Below are 16,159 nucleotides of genomic sequence, written 5' to 3' on the forward strand. Positions count from 1 at the left end.
AGTTCTTCCAGGAGAAAGAGTGTATGCCCAGTCCTTCGAAGTCCCAGGAGTGGCAGGTACTGTGACTGTGGAGAGCATCAGCAAGTCACTTTGTGTAGAACCTACGGCTGTAGTCCCTGAATGCCTTGGCCATGAGTGGAGCAGGTCTCTTAGGTGGCACCTTTTTTGAGCATATTGCTCGAGAGGGCAGGCAGGAAAGCTTCTAGGATCCTGGATGGGTAGGAGCCTCAGGAAGACTGTGGGAAGTTGGTACAGTATCAGCCCTTCTGGGTCCAGGGCTCTTGTGCTGGGTATGGAATAGACCAATGGGACCTCATATCATTTCAAAGTCTCTGCAAGCAAAGGACACTGTCATTAAGACCAAACAGCAGCCAACAGTTTGGGAGAAGATCTTTACCAATCCTACATGCCATAGATGCCCTATATCCAAAAGACTCAAAGAACTCAAATAGTTACACTCCAGAGATTTAAATAACTCTCTTTAAAATGGGGTGCAGATCTAAACAATAATTCTCATCTGAGGAACATCTAATGTCTGATAAGGACCTACAGATATTTGCAACATCCATAGGCATCAGGGAAATGCAAATCTGCAAAAAAATAAAATAATATAAAAAAAAACAAAAAAAACTAGAAAAAAAAAAAAAAGAAAAGAAAAGACCACAGAGATTCCGTAAGAGGGCAGTCAGAATGGCTGAGATCAAAAACTCAGAGTATAACAGTTGCTGGTGAGGATGTGGAGAAGCCTAGACACACCTCTAAAATAAGTGGCTCTCTAAGCTGGAACAACCACTCTGGAAATCAGTTGGGAGTTTCCTCAGAAAATTAGAGATTGAATTACCTGAGGCCCAAGCTATACCAATCCTAGAATACACCGAGAAGATGCTCCAAACTTTGCAATGGACATTTGATCCACTATGTTCTTAGCAGCATTGATTAGAATACCCAGAAGCTGGAAAGATATCAGGTGTCCATCAACAGAGGAAGGGATAAAGAAAATGTGGGACATATTCAGAATTGAATAATTACTATGCTACTAACAAAAAGCAAATCATGACATTCTAGTGCAAATGGATGGAACAAGAAATTATCCTCAGGGAGGTAAACCAAACACACCCACAAACACACAAAGAAAACAAAACAAAACAAAACAAAACAAAAGCAAAAACCAATAGAAACAAACCAACAATAACCTCAATAACAACCACAACAAAACATAGTCTTCACTCCCTTAGAAATGGATAGTAGACCAAGCTTGGAGTAGCCAGGATATAGTCCATACAATACCAGAACCTTAAGAGGAAGGACTACCAAAGTGAGGATGTTTCAGTGCTTTTAGAAGGGGGAACCAACAATTTATTAGGAGGTGTAGTGAAAAATTCTGTGTGTCAAAGTGACATAAGCTTGCGTTATCCCAGAGAACAGAGACCCAGTTGAGGAAATGCCTCAGGAGACACAGGTGTAAGGCATTTCAACAACTAGGAACAACAAAGGAGGACACAGCTCAGTGTGAGTGGTATCATCTCTGGGGTGTTAGTCTTGGCTTCCCTAAGAGAGCAAACTGAGTAAGTTAGGGAACATAAGTCAGAAACAAACCTGTCACCAGGGCCACAGTATCAGCTTCTGCTTTCTGACCTGCTTGAGTTCGAGTCTTGACTTCCTTTGGTGCTGAATAAACCCTTTCCTCCCCAACTCTTTTCTTGGTCATGATGTTTGTGTGGGAATAAAAACCCTAACTAAGATGGGAAAACTGGAAAACTCAGTGTAGGGAAATGGGAAAGCATGGTTGGATGGGCAGGCACTCACCTCGCTAGAACAAGAGGAAGACAAAATGGATAGGGGTCTTATTTGAAAAAAAAAAGGCAGAACTGGATAATATTTGAAATGTATATATAATATATCCAATAAAAATGATTAAATAAAACAAACCAACACAAGATAGAAAAAGAAATAAAAACAGAAGGAAAGAAGAAATGATAGAAATAAGTAAAAAAAAAAAGGAACAGAAAGAGAGCATTAAAAGAAGAAAAGACAGTAGAATGAAGAAAGAAGTTACAAAGGAAGGGTGGAATAAAAGAAGGAAAAGGTTAGAAAGGAACAACTAGAATAACAAACAAAACAACAACAGGATGCAGTCTACTCTCCTCACAGTTTTCTGCACAATGCAAAACGTCATGGCAGCATTTTGACTAAGCTATTTGAGCCTTCTTAGGGCAAGGATTTTTCCTGTGTAGGCCAACTTTCTTAAGCAACAAAGTGCTGCAAGCCTCTCTTGTCTTCTAATACCTTCCTTCTCCCCACATCTCCTGGCCATGGCTTTCCCCACAGGTACAAAGACCAAAAGCCAAGCCAGACCTTTGCATTTCCATTTTGACATTGGCCACCTGTGTCTCCACTTGCTGGGTTGTCAGGAGATTGCCCTTCATTTTGATTGAATCTCCTTCTGCTTGCCTCTCTGCCACTTTAGGTCTGTCTCTTTTTTCTTTACTATCAATGTTTATCTCCTTTTTGAAACTCTGTGTGACTACTCCATACTTCTTTTCTAAATAGGTAGACACGTACCTGGTTTTATCCATGGCTTTTGTTCACATGACCTTGGACCCAAAGCACTCTCACAGGTATGGACTAAGGCTGGGTGTCCGTGTACCAGTGCACTTCCCCTAATAGGAGAGAAAATCGGCAAACTTTGGCCCACTTTGCTCCTCATCTGGACATGCAGGTTATCTCTTTCTGTATCTTCTTTCTTCTTACTCTCATCTGTGTGTGTTTTAATGCCTCTTCTGCATTATCACTAAAATAATCATAACTCTAACATATACACGAACACAAACCCACACCTAACAAGACACACGCGCACACACACACACACACACACACACACACACACACACACACACACACAAACACACAGTAACACACAGGCACAATCACTCGATTTAGACAGGTTTTATTTTATTTTGTTTTGTTTTTACCTTTAATATCTCTCAGATTCACTAAATCATCTAGATTGTGGGAATTGAGGGCTATTCTTCCACGGAGATTTCAACTCGTATTTACATACATGACTAAGTATGACTCTAAGACATATTGGATGGTATGATCACATGAATGTACCTTTGTGGAACTCTCTGTACAGAGTGAGTCCATTTATCCAACTGAAATGCAATATCTACATTAATCTGTATCCATCATTCTCAAGACATGTAAACACCAACACACTGAATAAATGGGGAGGTAGATATTTATTTACTTTGGAGCATGATTTACAACTTGCCATGGGACAAGGGTGTAGGTTGGAAAATCTTGTCCAGAGGCACAGTGAAAACTCCAGAAAAGGGTGCTGTGGAGTGTGTCTGGAGCTTGACAACCACAGTGTGTTCTGTGCCAGTTCTTCCAGGAGAAAGAGTGTATGCCCAGTCCTTCGAAGTCCCAGGAGTGGCAGGTACTGTGACTGTGGAGAGCATCAGCAAGTCACTTTGTGTAGAACCTACGGCTGTAGTCCCTGAATGCCTTGGCCATGAGTGGAGCAGGTCTCTTAGGTGGCGCCTTTTTTGGGCCTATTGCTCGAGAGGGCAGGCAGGAAAGCTTCTGGGATCCTGGATGGGTAGGAGCCTCAGGAAGACTGTGGGAAGTTGGTACAGTATCAGCCCTTCTGGGTCCAAGCTCCCCTTGTTGACCAGGGCTCTTGTGCTGGGTATGGAAGGAGGTCATGGTTGTCTGTCTTGCTTGCAGCCTCTTGGCCATTGAGTTTTGGATGCGGGCTCTGACGGCCTGAAGCCTCTCCTCTTGGGACTCCTGAAGACACAGGTGTGCAGAGGGCTTAGTCGAGCTCTGTCTTTGCTTGCTAGTCTGCGTCTGGCACTGTGTCTTCTCCTTGGACTGCCCAGGCTCAGTTTCTTCTTTGACCGATTGTCCGACAGTAGCATTCCTGATGACAGCCGGGGGCTTACCCAGGAGCCCTGGGTGGGATTCCTGAGGACAAGGGTCTGCTGGAAGACGCCCTGAATAGACTGGCGTTTTGTTGTTCTTTCTGAGATACCAGCCCCTAGGTGACGCTTCTCGATCCAGCTGAGAGGAAGAAGGCTGCGGGACACCATCCACAGCAAGGCAGGTTTGACCACAGCCCTGAGAATCTGGGCTAGCACAGTCAGCCGTGGGATTCTGCTCCTTGGATATTTGAGAATCACCTCGAGGAATCTTTGCGGGAGGCTCCCGAGCTTCCTCAAGCCAGGGGAGTTCACTCTTCCTCTTGCATGGTGGTGGGACCTGTAGAAGGAGATCAGCATTCAGAATTGAGGCAATCCAACACCCAACCTATCCCAGTGGCTTCCTCCCACTCCCGGGGCCCTGATGAGTGTTGTTTCTGTGCCCCCCAATCACAAGCCACTTGTGTTTCTCTGACACAGGCCCTGGCTTTCTGGAGAGAGGCTTGGCTCCCTCATGATCAAAGGCCCCTCATGCTCAAAGGCTCCTCAAAGCTCGCACCCTGGATTCCTACCTGCCCTGGGTCCTGGACAGCTGGCTGCTGCTCAGAGCTCCTGTTTTCTGCTGGATCCAGGCTTGGACTCCTGGGCGTCTGTGGGTGAAAATCTCTGTTGGACTTGCAGCTAGGGCTCAGGCAATGGATCCAGCCTGGGTTGCATTTGCTGAGCCCAAAAAATACCTGTCCCCCAGCAACTCGGCTTACCTGGAATATTTGCTCCTGGTTTGTCTGTTCTAGACCAGTGCTCTGATGCGCTGTCCTGTGGCTCCTCAGCAATCCAAAGTCCAGGGAGTCTTGCTCTTGTTGGGGTCCCAGCACGAACCCCGGTGACCACTTGTCTACTAGGTCCTTAACAAAGGGGAGCAGGAGCTGCTGATTCTTCAACGTCTTTATGGTCTTTCTGAAGCCAATCTCTGCCAGGCTGTCGCACAGGATAGGCACAGAAGACAGTTTCTTCAGTGTTTTGTAGATCTTTCCTGGGTCGCTCTCTCGACACAGACAGTCCAGGATCTCCTGCAGGGCGCCTGCCTGAGAGCCTGGTTCCATGTCCACAGCCAAGGACACGAAGGGACACTCTTGGTTCGATCAGCACACTCGACCCAACTGGTCCGTGCCCTGCCTCTAGTGAGCTGGGTGCTGTCCTGAGCAGACCACAAGTTCAGAGAGAGGCCAACCGCCTAGTGCTCCTTTCCTCTCTTTGGTTTGCCATTTTATACCTGAGGCTGGCAGGTGGAACCTGGGCCACACCTCCTCCTCACTACGTCAGTTACTGACTGGTCCAATATGCAAATAGATGCATTCCTAGAGCCTTGTTCAAAGTGGCAGTCTAAGTAGGTCAAGGTCATACACATAAGACCAGATTGAATCAAAGTAATGGAAGAAAAACTGTGGGGAGGGTCGAATACATGGACACACAGAAAGTATACTGAATAAAAGACCAATGGCTTCTGCTCTATGATCAAGAATAGACCAACGGGACCTCATATCATTTCAAAGTCTCTGCAAGCAAAGGACACTGTCATTAAGACCAAACAGCAGCCAACAGTTTGGGAGAAGATCTTTACCAATCCTACATACAATAGATGCCCTATATCCAAAAGACTCAAAGAACTCAAATAGTTACACTCCAGAGATTTAAATAACTCTCTTTAAAATGGGGTGCAGATCTAAACAATAATTCTCATCTGAGGAACATCTAATGTCTGATAAGAACCTACAGATATTTGCAACATCCATAGGCATCAGGGAAATGCAAATCTGCAAAAAAATAAAATAATATAAAAAAAAAACAAAAAAAACTAGAAAAAAAAAAAAGAAAAGAAAAGACCACAGAGATTCCGTAAGAGGGCAGTCAGAATGGCTGAGATCAAAAACTCAGAGTATAACAGTTGCTGGTGAGGATGTGGAGAAGCCTAGACACACCCTCTAAAATAAGTGGCTCTCTAAGCTGGAACAACCACTCTGGAAATCAGTTGGGAGTTTCCTCAGAAAATTAGAGATTGAATTACCTGAGGCCCAAACTATACCAATCCTAGAATACACCGAGAAGATGCTCCAAACTTTGCAATGGACATTTGATCCACTATGTTCTTAGCAGCATTGATTAGAATACCCAGAAGCTGGAAAGACATCAGGTGTCCATCAACAGAGGCAGGGATAAAGAAAATGTGGGGCATATTCAGAATTGAATAATTACTATGCTACTAACAAAAAGCAAATCATGACATTCTAGTGCAAATGGATGGAACAAGAAATTATCCTCAGGGAGGTAAACCAAACACACCCACAAACACACAAAGAAAACAAAACAAAACAAAACAAAAGCAAAAACCAATAGAAACAAACCAACAATAACCTCAATAACAACCACAACAAAACATAGTCTTCACTCCCTTAGAAATGGATAGTAGACCAAGCTTGGAGTAGCCAGGATATAGTCCATACAATACCAGAACCTTAAGAGGAAGGACTACCAAAGTGAGGATGTTTCAGTGCTTTTAGAAGGGGGAACCAACAATTTATTAGGAGGTGTAGTGAAAAATTCTGTGTGTCAAAGTGACATAAGCTTGCGTTATCCCAGAGAACAGAGACCCAGTTGAGGAAATGCCTCAGGAGACACAGGTGTAAGGCATTTCAACAACTAGGAACAACAAAGGAGGACACAGCTCAGTGTGAGTGGTATCATCTCTGGGGTGTTAGTCTTGGCTTCCCTAAGAGAGCAAACTGAGTAAGTTAGGGAACATAAGTCAGAAACAAACCTGTCACCAGGGCCACAGTATCAGCTTCTGCTTTCTGACCTGCTTGAGTTCGAGTCTTGACTTCCTTTGGTGCTGAATAAACCCTTTCCTCCCCAACTCTTTTCTTGGTCATGATGTTTGTGTGGGAATAAAAACCCTAACTAAGATGGGAAAACTGGAAAACTCAGTGTAGGGAAATGGGAAAGCATGGTTGGATGGGCAGGCACTCACCTCGCTAGAACAAGAGGAAGACAAAATGGATAGGGGTCTTATTTGAAAAAAAAAAGGCAGAACTGGATAATATTTGAAATGTATATATAATATATCCAATAAAAATGATTAAATAAAACGAACCAACACAAGATAGAAAAAGAAATAAAAACAGAAGGAAAGAAGAAATGATAGAAATAAGTAAAAAAAAAAAGGAACAGAAAGAGAGCATTAAAAGAAGAAAAGACAGTAGAATGAAGAAAGAAGTTACAAAGGAAGGGTGGAATAAAAGAAGGAAAAGGTTAGAAAGGAACAACTAGAATAACAAACAAAACAACAACAGGATGCAGTCTACTCTCCTCACAGTTTTCTGCACAATGCAAAACGTCATGGCAGCATTTTGACTAAGCTATTTGAGCCTTCTTAGGGCAAGGATTTTTCCTGTGTAGGCCAACTTTCTTAAGCAACAAAGTGCTGCAAGCCTCTCTTGTCTTCTAATACCTTCCTTCTCCCCACATCTCCTGGCCATGGCTTTCCCCACAGGTACAAAGACCAAAAGCCAAGCCAGACCTTTGCATTTCCATTTTGACATTGGCCACCTGTGTCTCCACTTGCTGGGTTGTCAGGAGATTGCCCTTCATTTTGATTGAATCTCCTTCTGCTTGCCTCTCTGCCACTTTAGGTCTGTCTCTTTTTTCTTTACTATCAATGTTTATCTCCTTTTTGAAACTCTGTGTGACTACTCCATACTTCTTTTCTAAATAGGTAGACACGTACCTGGTTTTCTCCATGGCTTTTGTTCACATGACCTTGGACCCAAAGCACTCTCACAGGTATGGACTAAGGCTGGGTGTCCGTGTACCAGTGCACTTCCCCTAATAGGAGAGAAAATCGGCAAACTTTGGCCCACTTTGCTCCTCATCTGGACATGCAGGTTATCTCTTTCTGTATCTTCTTTCTTCTTACTCTCATCTGTGTGTGTTTTAATGCCTCTTCTGCATTATCACTAAAATAATCATAACTCTAACATATACACGAACACAAACCCACACCTAACAAGACACACGCGCACACACACACACACACACACACACACACACACAAACACACAGTAACACACAGGCACAATCACTCGATTTAGACAGGTTTTATTTTATTTTGTTTTGTTTTTACCTTTAATATCTCTCAGATTCACTAAATCATCTAGATTGTGGGAATTGAGGGCTATTCTTCCACGGAGATTTCAACTCGTATTTACATACATGACTAAGTATGACTCTAAGACATATTGGATGGTATGATCACATGAATGTACCTTTGTGGAACTCTCTGTACAGAGTGAGTCCATTTATCCAACTGAAATGCAATATCTACATTAATCTGTATCCATCATTCTCAAGACATGTAAACACCAACACACTGAATAAATGGGGAGGTAGATATTTATTTACTTTGGAGCATGATTTACAACTTGCCATGGGACAAGGGTGTAGGTTGGAAAATCTTGTCCAGAGGCACAGTGAAAACTCCAGAAAAGGGTGCTGTGGAGTGTGTCTGGAGCTTGACAACCACAGTGTGTTCTGTGCCAGTTCTTCCAGGAGAAAGAGTGTATGCCCAGTCCTTCGAAGTCCCAGGAGTGGCAGGTACTGTGACTGTGGAGAGCATCAGCAAGTCACTTTGTGTAGAACCTACGGCTGTAGTCCCTGAATGCCTTGGCCATGAGTGGAGCAGGTCTCTTAGGTGGCGCCTTTTTTGGGCCTATTGCTCGAGAGGGCAGGCAGGAAAGCTTCTGGGATCCTGGATGGGTAGGAGCCTCAGGAAGACTGTGGGAAGTTGGTACAGTATCAGCCCTTCTGGGTCCAAGCTCCCCTTGTTGACCAGGGCTCTTGTGCTGGGTATGGAAGGAGGTCATGGTTGTCTGTCTTGCTTGCAGCCTCTTGGCCATTGAGTTTTGGATGCGGGCTCTGACGGCCTGAAGCCTCTCCTCTTGGGACTCCTGAAGACACAGGTGTGCAGAGGGCTTAGTCGAGCTCTGTCTTTGCTTGCTAGTCTGCGTCTGGCACTGTGTCTTCTCCTTGGACTGCCCAGGCTCAGTTTCTTCTTTGACCGATTGTCCGACAGTAGCATTCCTGATGACAGCCGGGGGCTTACCCAGGAGCCCTGGGTGGGATTCCTGAGGACAAGGGTCTGCTGGAAGACGCCCTGAATAGACTGGCGTTTTGTTGTTCTTTCTGAGATACCAGCCCCTAGGTGACGCTTCTCGATCCAGCTGAGAGGAAGAAGGCTGCGGGACACCATCCACAGCAAGGCAGGTTTGACCACAGCCCTGAGAATCTGGGCTAGCACAGTCAGCCGTGGGATTCTGCTCCTTGGATATTTGAGAATCACCTCGAGGAATCTTTGCGGGAGGCTCCCGAGCTTCCTCAAGCCAGGGGAGTTCACTCTTCCTCTTGCATGGTGGTGGGACCTGTAGAAGGAGATCAGCATTCAGAATTGAGGCAATCCAACACCCAACCTATCCCAGTGGCTTCCTCCCACTCCCGGGGCCCTGATGAGTGTTGTTTCTGTGCCCCCCAATCACAAGCCACTTGTGTTTCTCTGACACAGGCCCTGGCTTTCTGGAGAGAGGCTTGGCTCCCTCATGATCAAAGGCCCCTCATGCTCAAAGGCTCCTCAAAGCTCGCACCCTGGATTCCTACCTGCCCTGGGTCCTGGACAGCTGGCTGCTGCTCAGAGCTCCTGTTTTCTGCTGGATCCAGGCTTGGACTCCTGGGCGTCTGTGGGTGAAAATCTCTGTTGGACTTGCAGCTAGGGCTCAGGCAATGGATCCAGCCTGGGTTGCATTTGCTGAGCCCAAAAAATACCTGTCCCCCAGCAACTCGGCTTACCTGGAATATTTGCTCCTGGTTTGTCTGTTCTAGACCAGTGCTCTGATGCGCTGTCCTGTGGCTCCTCAGCAATCCAAAGTCCAGGGAGTCTTGCTCTTGTTGGGGTCCCAGCACGAACCCCGGTGACCACTTGTCTACTAGGTCCTTAACAAAGGGGAGCAGGAGCTGCTGATTCTTCAACGTCTTTATGGTCTTTCTGAAGCCAATCTCTGCCAGGCTGTCGCACAGGATAGGCACAGAAGACAGTTTCTTCAGTGTTTTGTAGATCTTTCCTGGGTCGCTCTCTCGACACAGACAGTCCAGGATCTCCTGCAGGGCGCCTGCCTGAGAGCCTGGTTCCATGTCCACAGCCAAGGACACGAAGGGACACTCTTGGTTCGATCAGCACACTCGACCCAACTGGTCCGTGCCCTGCCTCTAGTGAGCTGGGTGCTGTCCTGAGCAGACCACAAGTTCAGAGAGAGGCCAACCGCCTAGTGCTCCTTTCCTCTCTTTGGTTTGCCATTTTATACCTGAGGCTGGCAGGTGGAACCTGGGCCACACCTCCTCCTCACTACGTCAGTTACTGACTGGTCCAATATGCAAATAGATGCATTCCTAGAGCCTTGTTCAAAGTGGCAGTCTAAGTAGGTCAAGGTCATACACATAAGACCAGATTGAATCAAAGTAATGGAAGAAAAACTGTGGGGAGGGTCGAATACATGGACACACAGAAAGTATACTGAATAAAAGACCAATGGCTTCTGCTCTATGATCAAGAATAGACCAACGGGACCTCATATCATTTCAAAGTCTCTGCAAGCAAAGGACACTGTCATTAAGACCAAACAGCAGCCAACAGTTTGGGAGAAGATCTTTACCAATCCTACATACAATAGATGCCCTATATCCAAAAGACTCAAAGAACTCAAATAGTTACACTCCAGAGATTTAAATAACTCTCTTTAAAATGGGGTGCAGATCTAAACAATAATTCTCATCTGAGGAACATCTAATGTCTGATAAGAACCTACAGATATTTGCAACATCCATAGGCATCAGGGAAATGCAAATCTGCAAAAAAATAAAATAATATAAAAAAAAAACAAAAAAAACTAGAAAAAAAAAAAAGAAAAGAAAAGACCACAGAGATTCCGTAAGAGGGCAGTCAGAATGGCTGAGATCAAAAACTCAGAGTATAACAGTTGCTGGTGAGGATGTGGAGAAGCCTAGACACACCCTCTAAAATAAGTGGCACTCTAAGCTGGAACAACCACTCTGGAAATCAGTTGGGAGTTTCCTCAGAAAATTAGAGATTGAATTACCTGAGGCCCAAACTATACCAATCCTAGAATACACCGAGAAGATGCTCCAAACTTTGCAATGGACATTTGATCCACTATGTTCTTAGCAGCATTGATTAGAATACCCAGAAGCTGGAAAGATATCAGGTGTCCATCAACAGAGGCAGGGATAAAGAAAATGTGGGATATATTCAAAATTGAATAATTACTATGCTACTAACAAAAAGCATATCATGACATTCTAGTGCAAATGGATGGAACAAGAAATTATCCTCAGGGAGGTAAACCAAACACACCCACAAACACACAAAGAAAACAAAACAAAACAAAACAAAACAAAAGCAAAAACCAATAGAAACAAACCAACAATAACCTCAATAACAACCACAACAAAACATAGTCTTCACTCCCTTAGAAATGGATAGTAGACCAAGCTTGGAGTAGCCAGGATATAGTCCATACAATACCAGAACCTTAAGAGGAAGGACTACCAAAGTGAGGATGTTTCAGTGCTTTTAGAAGGGGGAACCAACAATTTATTAGGAGGTGTAGTGAAAAATTCTGTGTGTCAAAGTGACATAAGCTTGCGTTATCCCAGAGAACAGAGACCCAGTTGAGGAAATGCCTCAGGAGACACAGGTGTAAGGCATTTCAACAACTAGGAACAACAAAGGAGGACACAGCTCAGTATGAGTGGTATCATCTCTGGGGTGTTAGTCTTGGCTTCCCTAAGAGAGCAAACTGAGTAAGTTAGGGAACATAAGTCAGAAACAAACCTGTCACCAGGGCCACAGTATCAGCTTCTGCTTTCTGACCTGCTTGAGTTCGAGTCTTGACTTCCTTTGGTGCTGAATAAACCCTTTCCTCCCCAACTCTTTTCTTGGTCATGATGTTTGTGTGGGAATAAAAACCCTAACTAAGATGGGAAAACTGGAAAACTCAGTGTAGGGAAATGGGAAAGCATGGTTGGATGGGCAGGCACTCACCTCGCTAGAACAAGAGGAAGACAAAATGGATAGGGGTCTTATTTGAAAAAAAAAAGGCAGAACTGGATAATATTTGAAATGTATATATAATATATCCAATAAAAATGATTAAATAAAACGAACCAACACAAGATAGAAAAAGAAATAAAAACAGAAGGAAAGAAGAAATGATAGAAATAAGTAAAAAAAAAAAGGAACAGAAAGAGAGCATTAAAAGAAGAAAAGACAGTAGAATGAAGAAAGAAGTTACAAAGGAAGGGTGGAATAAAAGAAGGAAAAGGTTAGAAAGGAACAACTAGAATAACAAACAAAACAACAACAGGATGCAGTCTACTCTCCTCACAGTTTTCTGCACAATGCAAAACGTCATGGCAGCATTTTGACTAAGCTATTTGAGCCTTCTTAGGGCAAGGATTTTTCCTGTGTAGGCCAACTTTCTTAAGCAACAAAGTGCTGCAAGCCTCTCTTGTCTTCTAATACCTTCCTTCTCCCCACATCTCCTGGCCATGGCTTTCCCCACAGGTACAAAGACCAAAAGCCAAGCCAGACCTTTGCATTTCCATTTTGACATTGGCCACCTGTGTCTCCACTTGCTGGGTTGTCAGGAGATTGCCCTTCATTTTGATTGAATCTCCTTCTGCTTGCCTCTCTGCCACTTTAGGTCTGTCTCTTTTTTCTTTACTATCAATGTTTATCTCCTTTTTGAAACTCTGTGTGACTACTCCATACTTCTTTTCTAAATAGGTAGACACGTACCTGGTTTTCTCCATGGCTTTTGTTCACATGACCTTGGACCCAAAGCACTCTCACAGGTATGGACTAAGGCTGGGTGTCCGTGTACCAGTGCACTTCCCCTAATAGGAGAGAAAATCGGCAAACTTTGGCCCACTTTGCTCCTCATCTGGACATGCAGGTTATCTCTTTCTGTATCTTCTTTCTTCTTACTCTCATCTGTGTGTGTTTTAATGCCTCTTCTGCATTATCACTAAAATAATCATAACTCTAACATATACACGAACACAAACCCACACCTAACAAGACACACGCGCACACACACACACACACACACACACACACACACAAACACACAGTAACACACAGGCACAATCACTCGATTTAGACAGGTTTTATTTTATTTTGTTTTGTTTTTACCTTTAATATCTCTCAGATTCACTAAATCATCTAGATTGTGGGAATTGAGGGCTATTCTTCCACGGAGATTTCAACTCGTATTTACATACATGACTAAGTATGACTCTAAGACATATTGGATGGTATGATCACATGAATGTACCTTTGTGGAACTCTCTGTACAGAGTGAGTCCATTTATCCAACTGAAATGCAATATCTACATTAATCTGTATCCATCATTCTCAAGACATGTAAACACCAACACACTGAATAAATGGGGAGGTAGATATTTATTTACTTTGGAGCATGATTTACAACTTGCCATGGGACAAGGGTGTAGGTTGGAAAATCTTGTCCAGAGGCACAGTGAAAACTCCAGAAAAGGGTGCTGTGGAGTGTGTCTGGAGCTTGACAACCACAGTGTGTTCTGTGCCAGTTCTTCCAGGAGAAAGAGTGTATGCCCAGTCCTTCGAAGTCCCAGGAGTGGCAGGTACTGTGACTGTGGAGAGCATCAGCAAGTCACTTTGTGTAGAACCTACGGCTGTAGTCCCTGAATGCCTTGGCCATGAGTGGAGCAGGTCTCTTAGGTGGCGCCTTTTTTGGGCCTATTGCTCGAGAGGGCAGGCAGGAAAGCTTCTGGGATCCTGGATGGGTAGGAGCCTCAGGAAGACTGTGGGAAGTTGGTACAGTATCAGCCCTTCTGGGTCCAAGCTCCCCTTGTTGACCAGGGCTCTTGTGCTGGGTATGGAAGGAGGTCATGGTTGTCTGTCTTGCTTGCAGCCTCTTGGCCATTGAGTTTTGGATGCGGGCTCTGACGGCCTGAAGCCTCTCCTCTTGGGACTCCTGAAGACACAGGTGTGCAGAGGGCTTAGTCGAGCTCTGTCTTTGCTTGCTAGTCTGCGTCTGGCACTGTGTCTTCTCCTTGGACTGCCCAGGCTCAGTTTCTTCTTTGACCGATTGTCCGACAGTAGCATTCCTGATGACAGCCGGGGGCTTACCCAGGAGCCCTGGGTGGGATTCCTGAGGACAAGGGTCTGCTGGAAGACGCCCTGAATAGACTGGCGTTTTGTTGTTCTTTCTGAGATACCAGCCCCTAGGTGACGCTTCTCGATCCAGCTGAGAGGAAGAAGGCTGCGGGACACCATCCACAGCAAGGCAGGTTTGACCACAGCCCTGAGAATCTGGGCTAGCACAGTCAGCCGTGGGATTCTGCTCCTTGGATATTTGAGAATCACCTCGAGGAATCTTTGCGGGAGGCTCCCGAGCTTCCTCAAGCCAGGGGAGTTCACTCTTCCTCTTGCATGGTGGTGGGACCTGTAGAAGGAGATCAGCATTCAGAATTGAGGCAATCCAACACCCAACCTATCCCAGTGGCTTCCTCCCACTCCCGGGGCCCTGATGAGTGTTGTTTCTGTGCCCCCCAATCACAAGCCACTTGTGTTTCTCTGACACAGGCCCTGGCTTTCTGGAGAGAGGCTTGGCTCCCTCATGATCAAAGGCCCCTCATGCTCAAAGGCTCCTCAAAGCTCGCACCCTGGATTCCTACCTGCCCTGGGTCCTGGACAGCTGGCTGCTGCTCAGAGCTCCTGTTTTCTGCTGGATCCAGGCTTGGACTCCTGGGCGTCTGTGGGTGAAAATCTCTGTTGGACTTGCAGCTAGGGCTCAGGCAATGGATCCAGCCTGGGTTGCATTTGCTGAGCCCAAAAAATACCTGTCCCCCAGCAACTCGGCTTACCTGGAATATTTGCTCCTGGTTTGTCTGTTCTAGACCAGTGCTCTGATGCGCTGTCCTGTGGCTCCTCAGCAATCCAAAGTCCAGGGAGTCTTGCTCTTGTTGGGGTCCCAGCACGAACCCCGGTGACCACTTGTCTACTAGGTCCTTAACAAAGGGGAGCAGGAGCTGCTGATTCTTCAACGTCTTTATGGTCTTTCTGAAGCCAATCTCTGCCAGGCTGTCGCACAGGATAGGCACAGAAGACAGTTTCTTCAGTGTTTTGTAGATCTTTCCTGGGTCGCTCTCTCGACACAGACAGTCCAGGATCTCCTGCAGGGCGCCTGCCTGAGAGCCTGGTTCCATGTCCACAGCCAAGGACACGAAGGGACACTCTTGGTTCGATCAGCACACTCGACCCAACTGGTCCGTGCCCTGCCTCTAGTGAGCTGGGTGCTGTCCTGAGCAGACCACAAGTTCAGAGAGAGGCCAACCGCCTAGTGCTCCTTTCCTCTCTTTGGTTTGCCATTTTATACCTGAGGCTGGCAGGTGGAACCTGGGCCACACCTCCTCCTCACTACGTCAGTTACTGACTGGTCCAATATGCAAATAGATGCATTCCTAGAGCCTTGTTCAAAGTGGCAGTCTAAGTAGGTCAAGGTCATACACATAAGACCAGATTGAATCAAAGTAATGGAAGAAAAACTGTGGGGAGGGTCGAATACATGGACACACAGAAAGTATACTGAATAAAAGACCAATGGCTTCTGCTCTATGATCAAGAATAGACCAACGGGACCTCATATCATTTCAAAGTCTCTGCAAGCAAAGGACACTGTCATTAAGACCAAACAGCAGCCAACAGTTTGGGAGAAGATCTTTACCAATCCTACATACAATAGATGCCCTATATCCAAAAGACTCAAAGAACTCAAATAGTTACACTCCAGAGATTTAAATAACTCTCTTTAAAATGGGGTGCAGATCTAAACAATAATTCTCATCTGAGGAACATCTAATGTCTGATAAGAACCTACAGATATTTGCAACATCCATAGGCATCAGGGAAATGCAAATCTGCAAAAAAATAAAATAATATAAAAAAAAAACAAAAAAAACTAGAAAAAAAAAAAAGAAAAGAAAAGACCACAGAGATTCCGTAAGAGGGCAGTCAGAATGGCTGAGATCAAAAACTCAGAGTATAACAGTTGCTGGTGAGGATGTGGAGA

At 45.0% G+C, this 16,159-nt stretch overlaps 3 protein-coding genes across 3 annotated transcripts; all 3 read right to left on the bottom strand.

The window, feature by feature from the left end:
* Nucleotides 1-3,263: 3,263 nt before the first annotated feature.
* Nucleotides 3,264-5,029, bottom strand: LOC120093076 (elongin-A3 member D-like). The gene is given in 4 exon segments (XM_039095026.1): nt 3,264-3,488; nt 3,490-4,266; nt 4,499-4,576; nt 4,688-5,029. Coding segments are annotated over 4 exon segments (1,422 nt in total).
* A 3,365-nt stretch (nt 5,030-8,394) lies between these two features.
* On the bottom strand, nt 8,395-10,160 carry LOC120097457 (elongin-A3 member D-like). The gene is given in 4 exon segments (XM_039095025.1): nt 8,395-8,619; nt 8,621-9,397; nt 9,630-9,707; nt 9,819-10,160. Coding segments are annotated over 4 exon segments (1,422 nt in total).
* Nucleotides 10,161-13,530: 3,370 nt separating this feature from the next.
* On the bottom strand, nt 13,531-15,296 carry LOC120097456 (elongin-A3 member D-like). Its single transcript, XM_039095024.1, is given in 4 exon segments — nt 13,531-13,755; nt 13,757-14,533; nt 14,766-14,843; nt 14,955-15,296. Coding segments are annotated over 4 exon segments (1,422 nt in total).
* Nucleotides 15,297-16,159: the final 863 nt, after the last annotated feature.

Source organism: Rattus norvegicus, chromosome 16, assembly GCF_036323735.1.
Source record: "Rattus norvegicus strain BN/NHsdMcwi chromosome 16, GRCr8, whole genome shotgun sequence".
Lineage (NCBI taxonomy): Eukaryota > Metazoa > Chordata > Mammalia > Rodentia > Muridae > Rattus > Rattus norvegicus.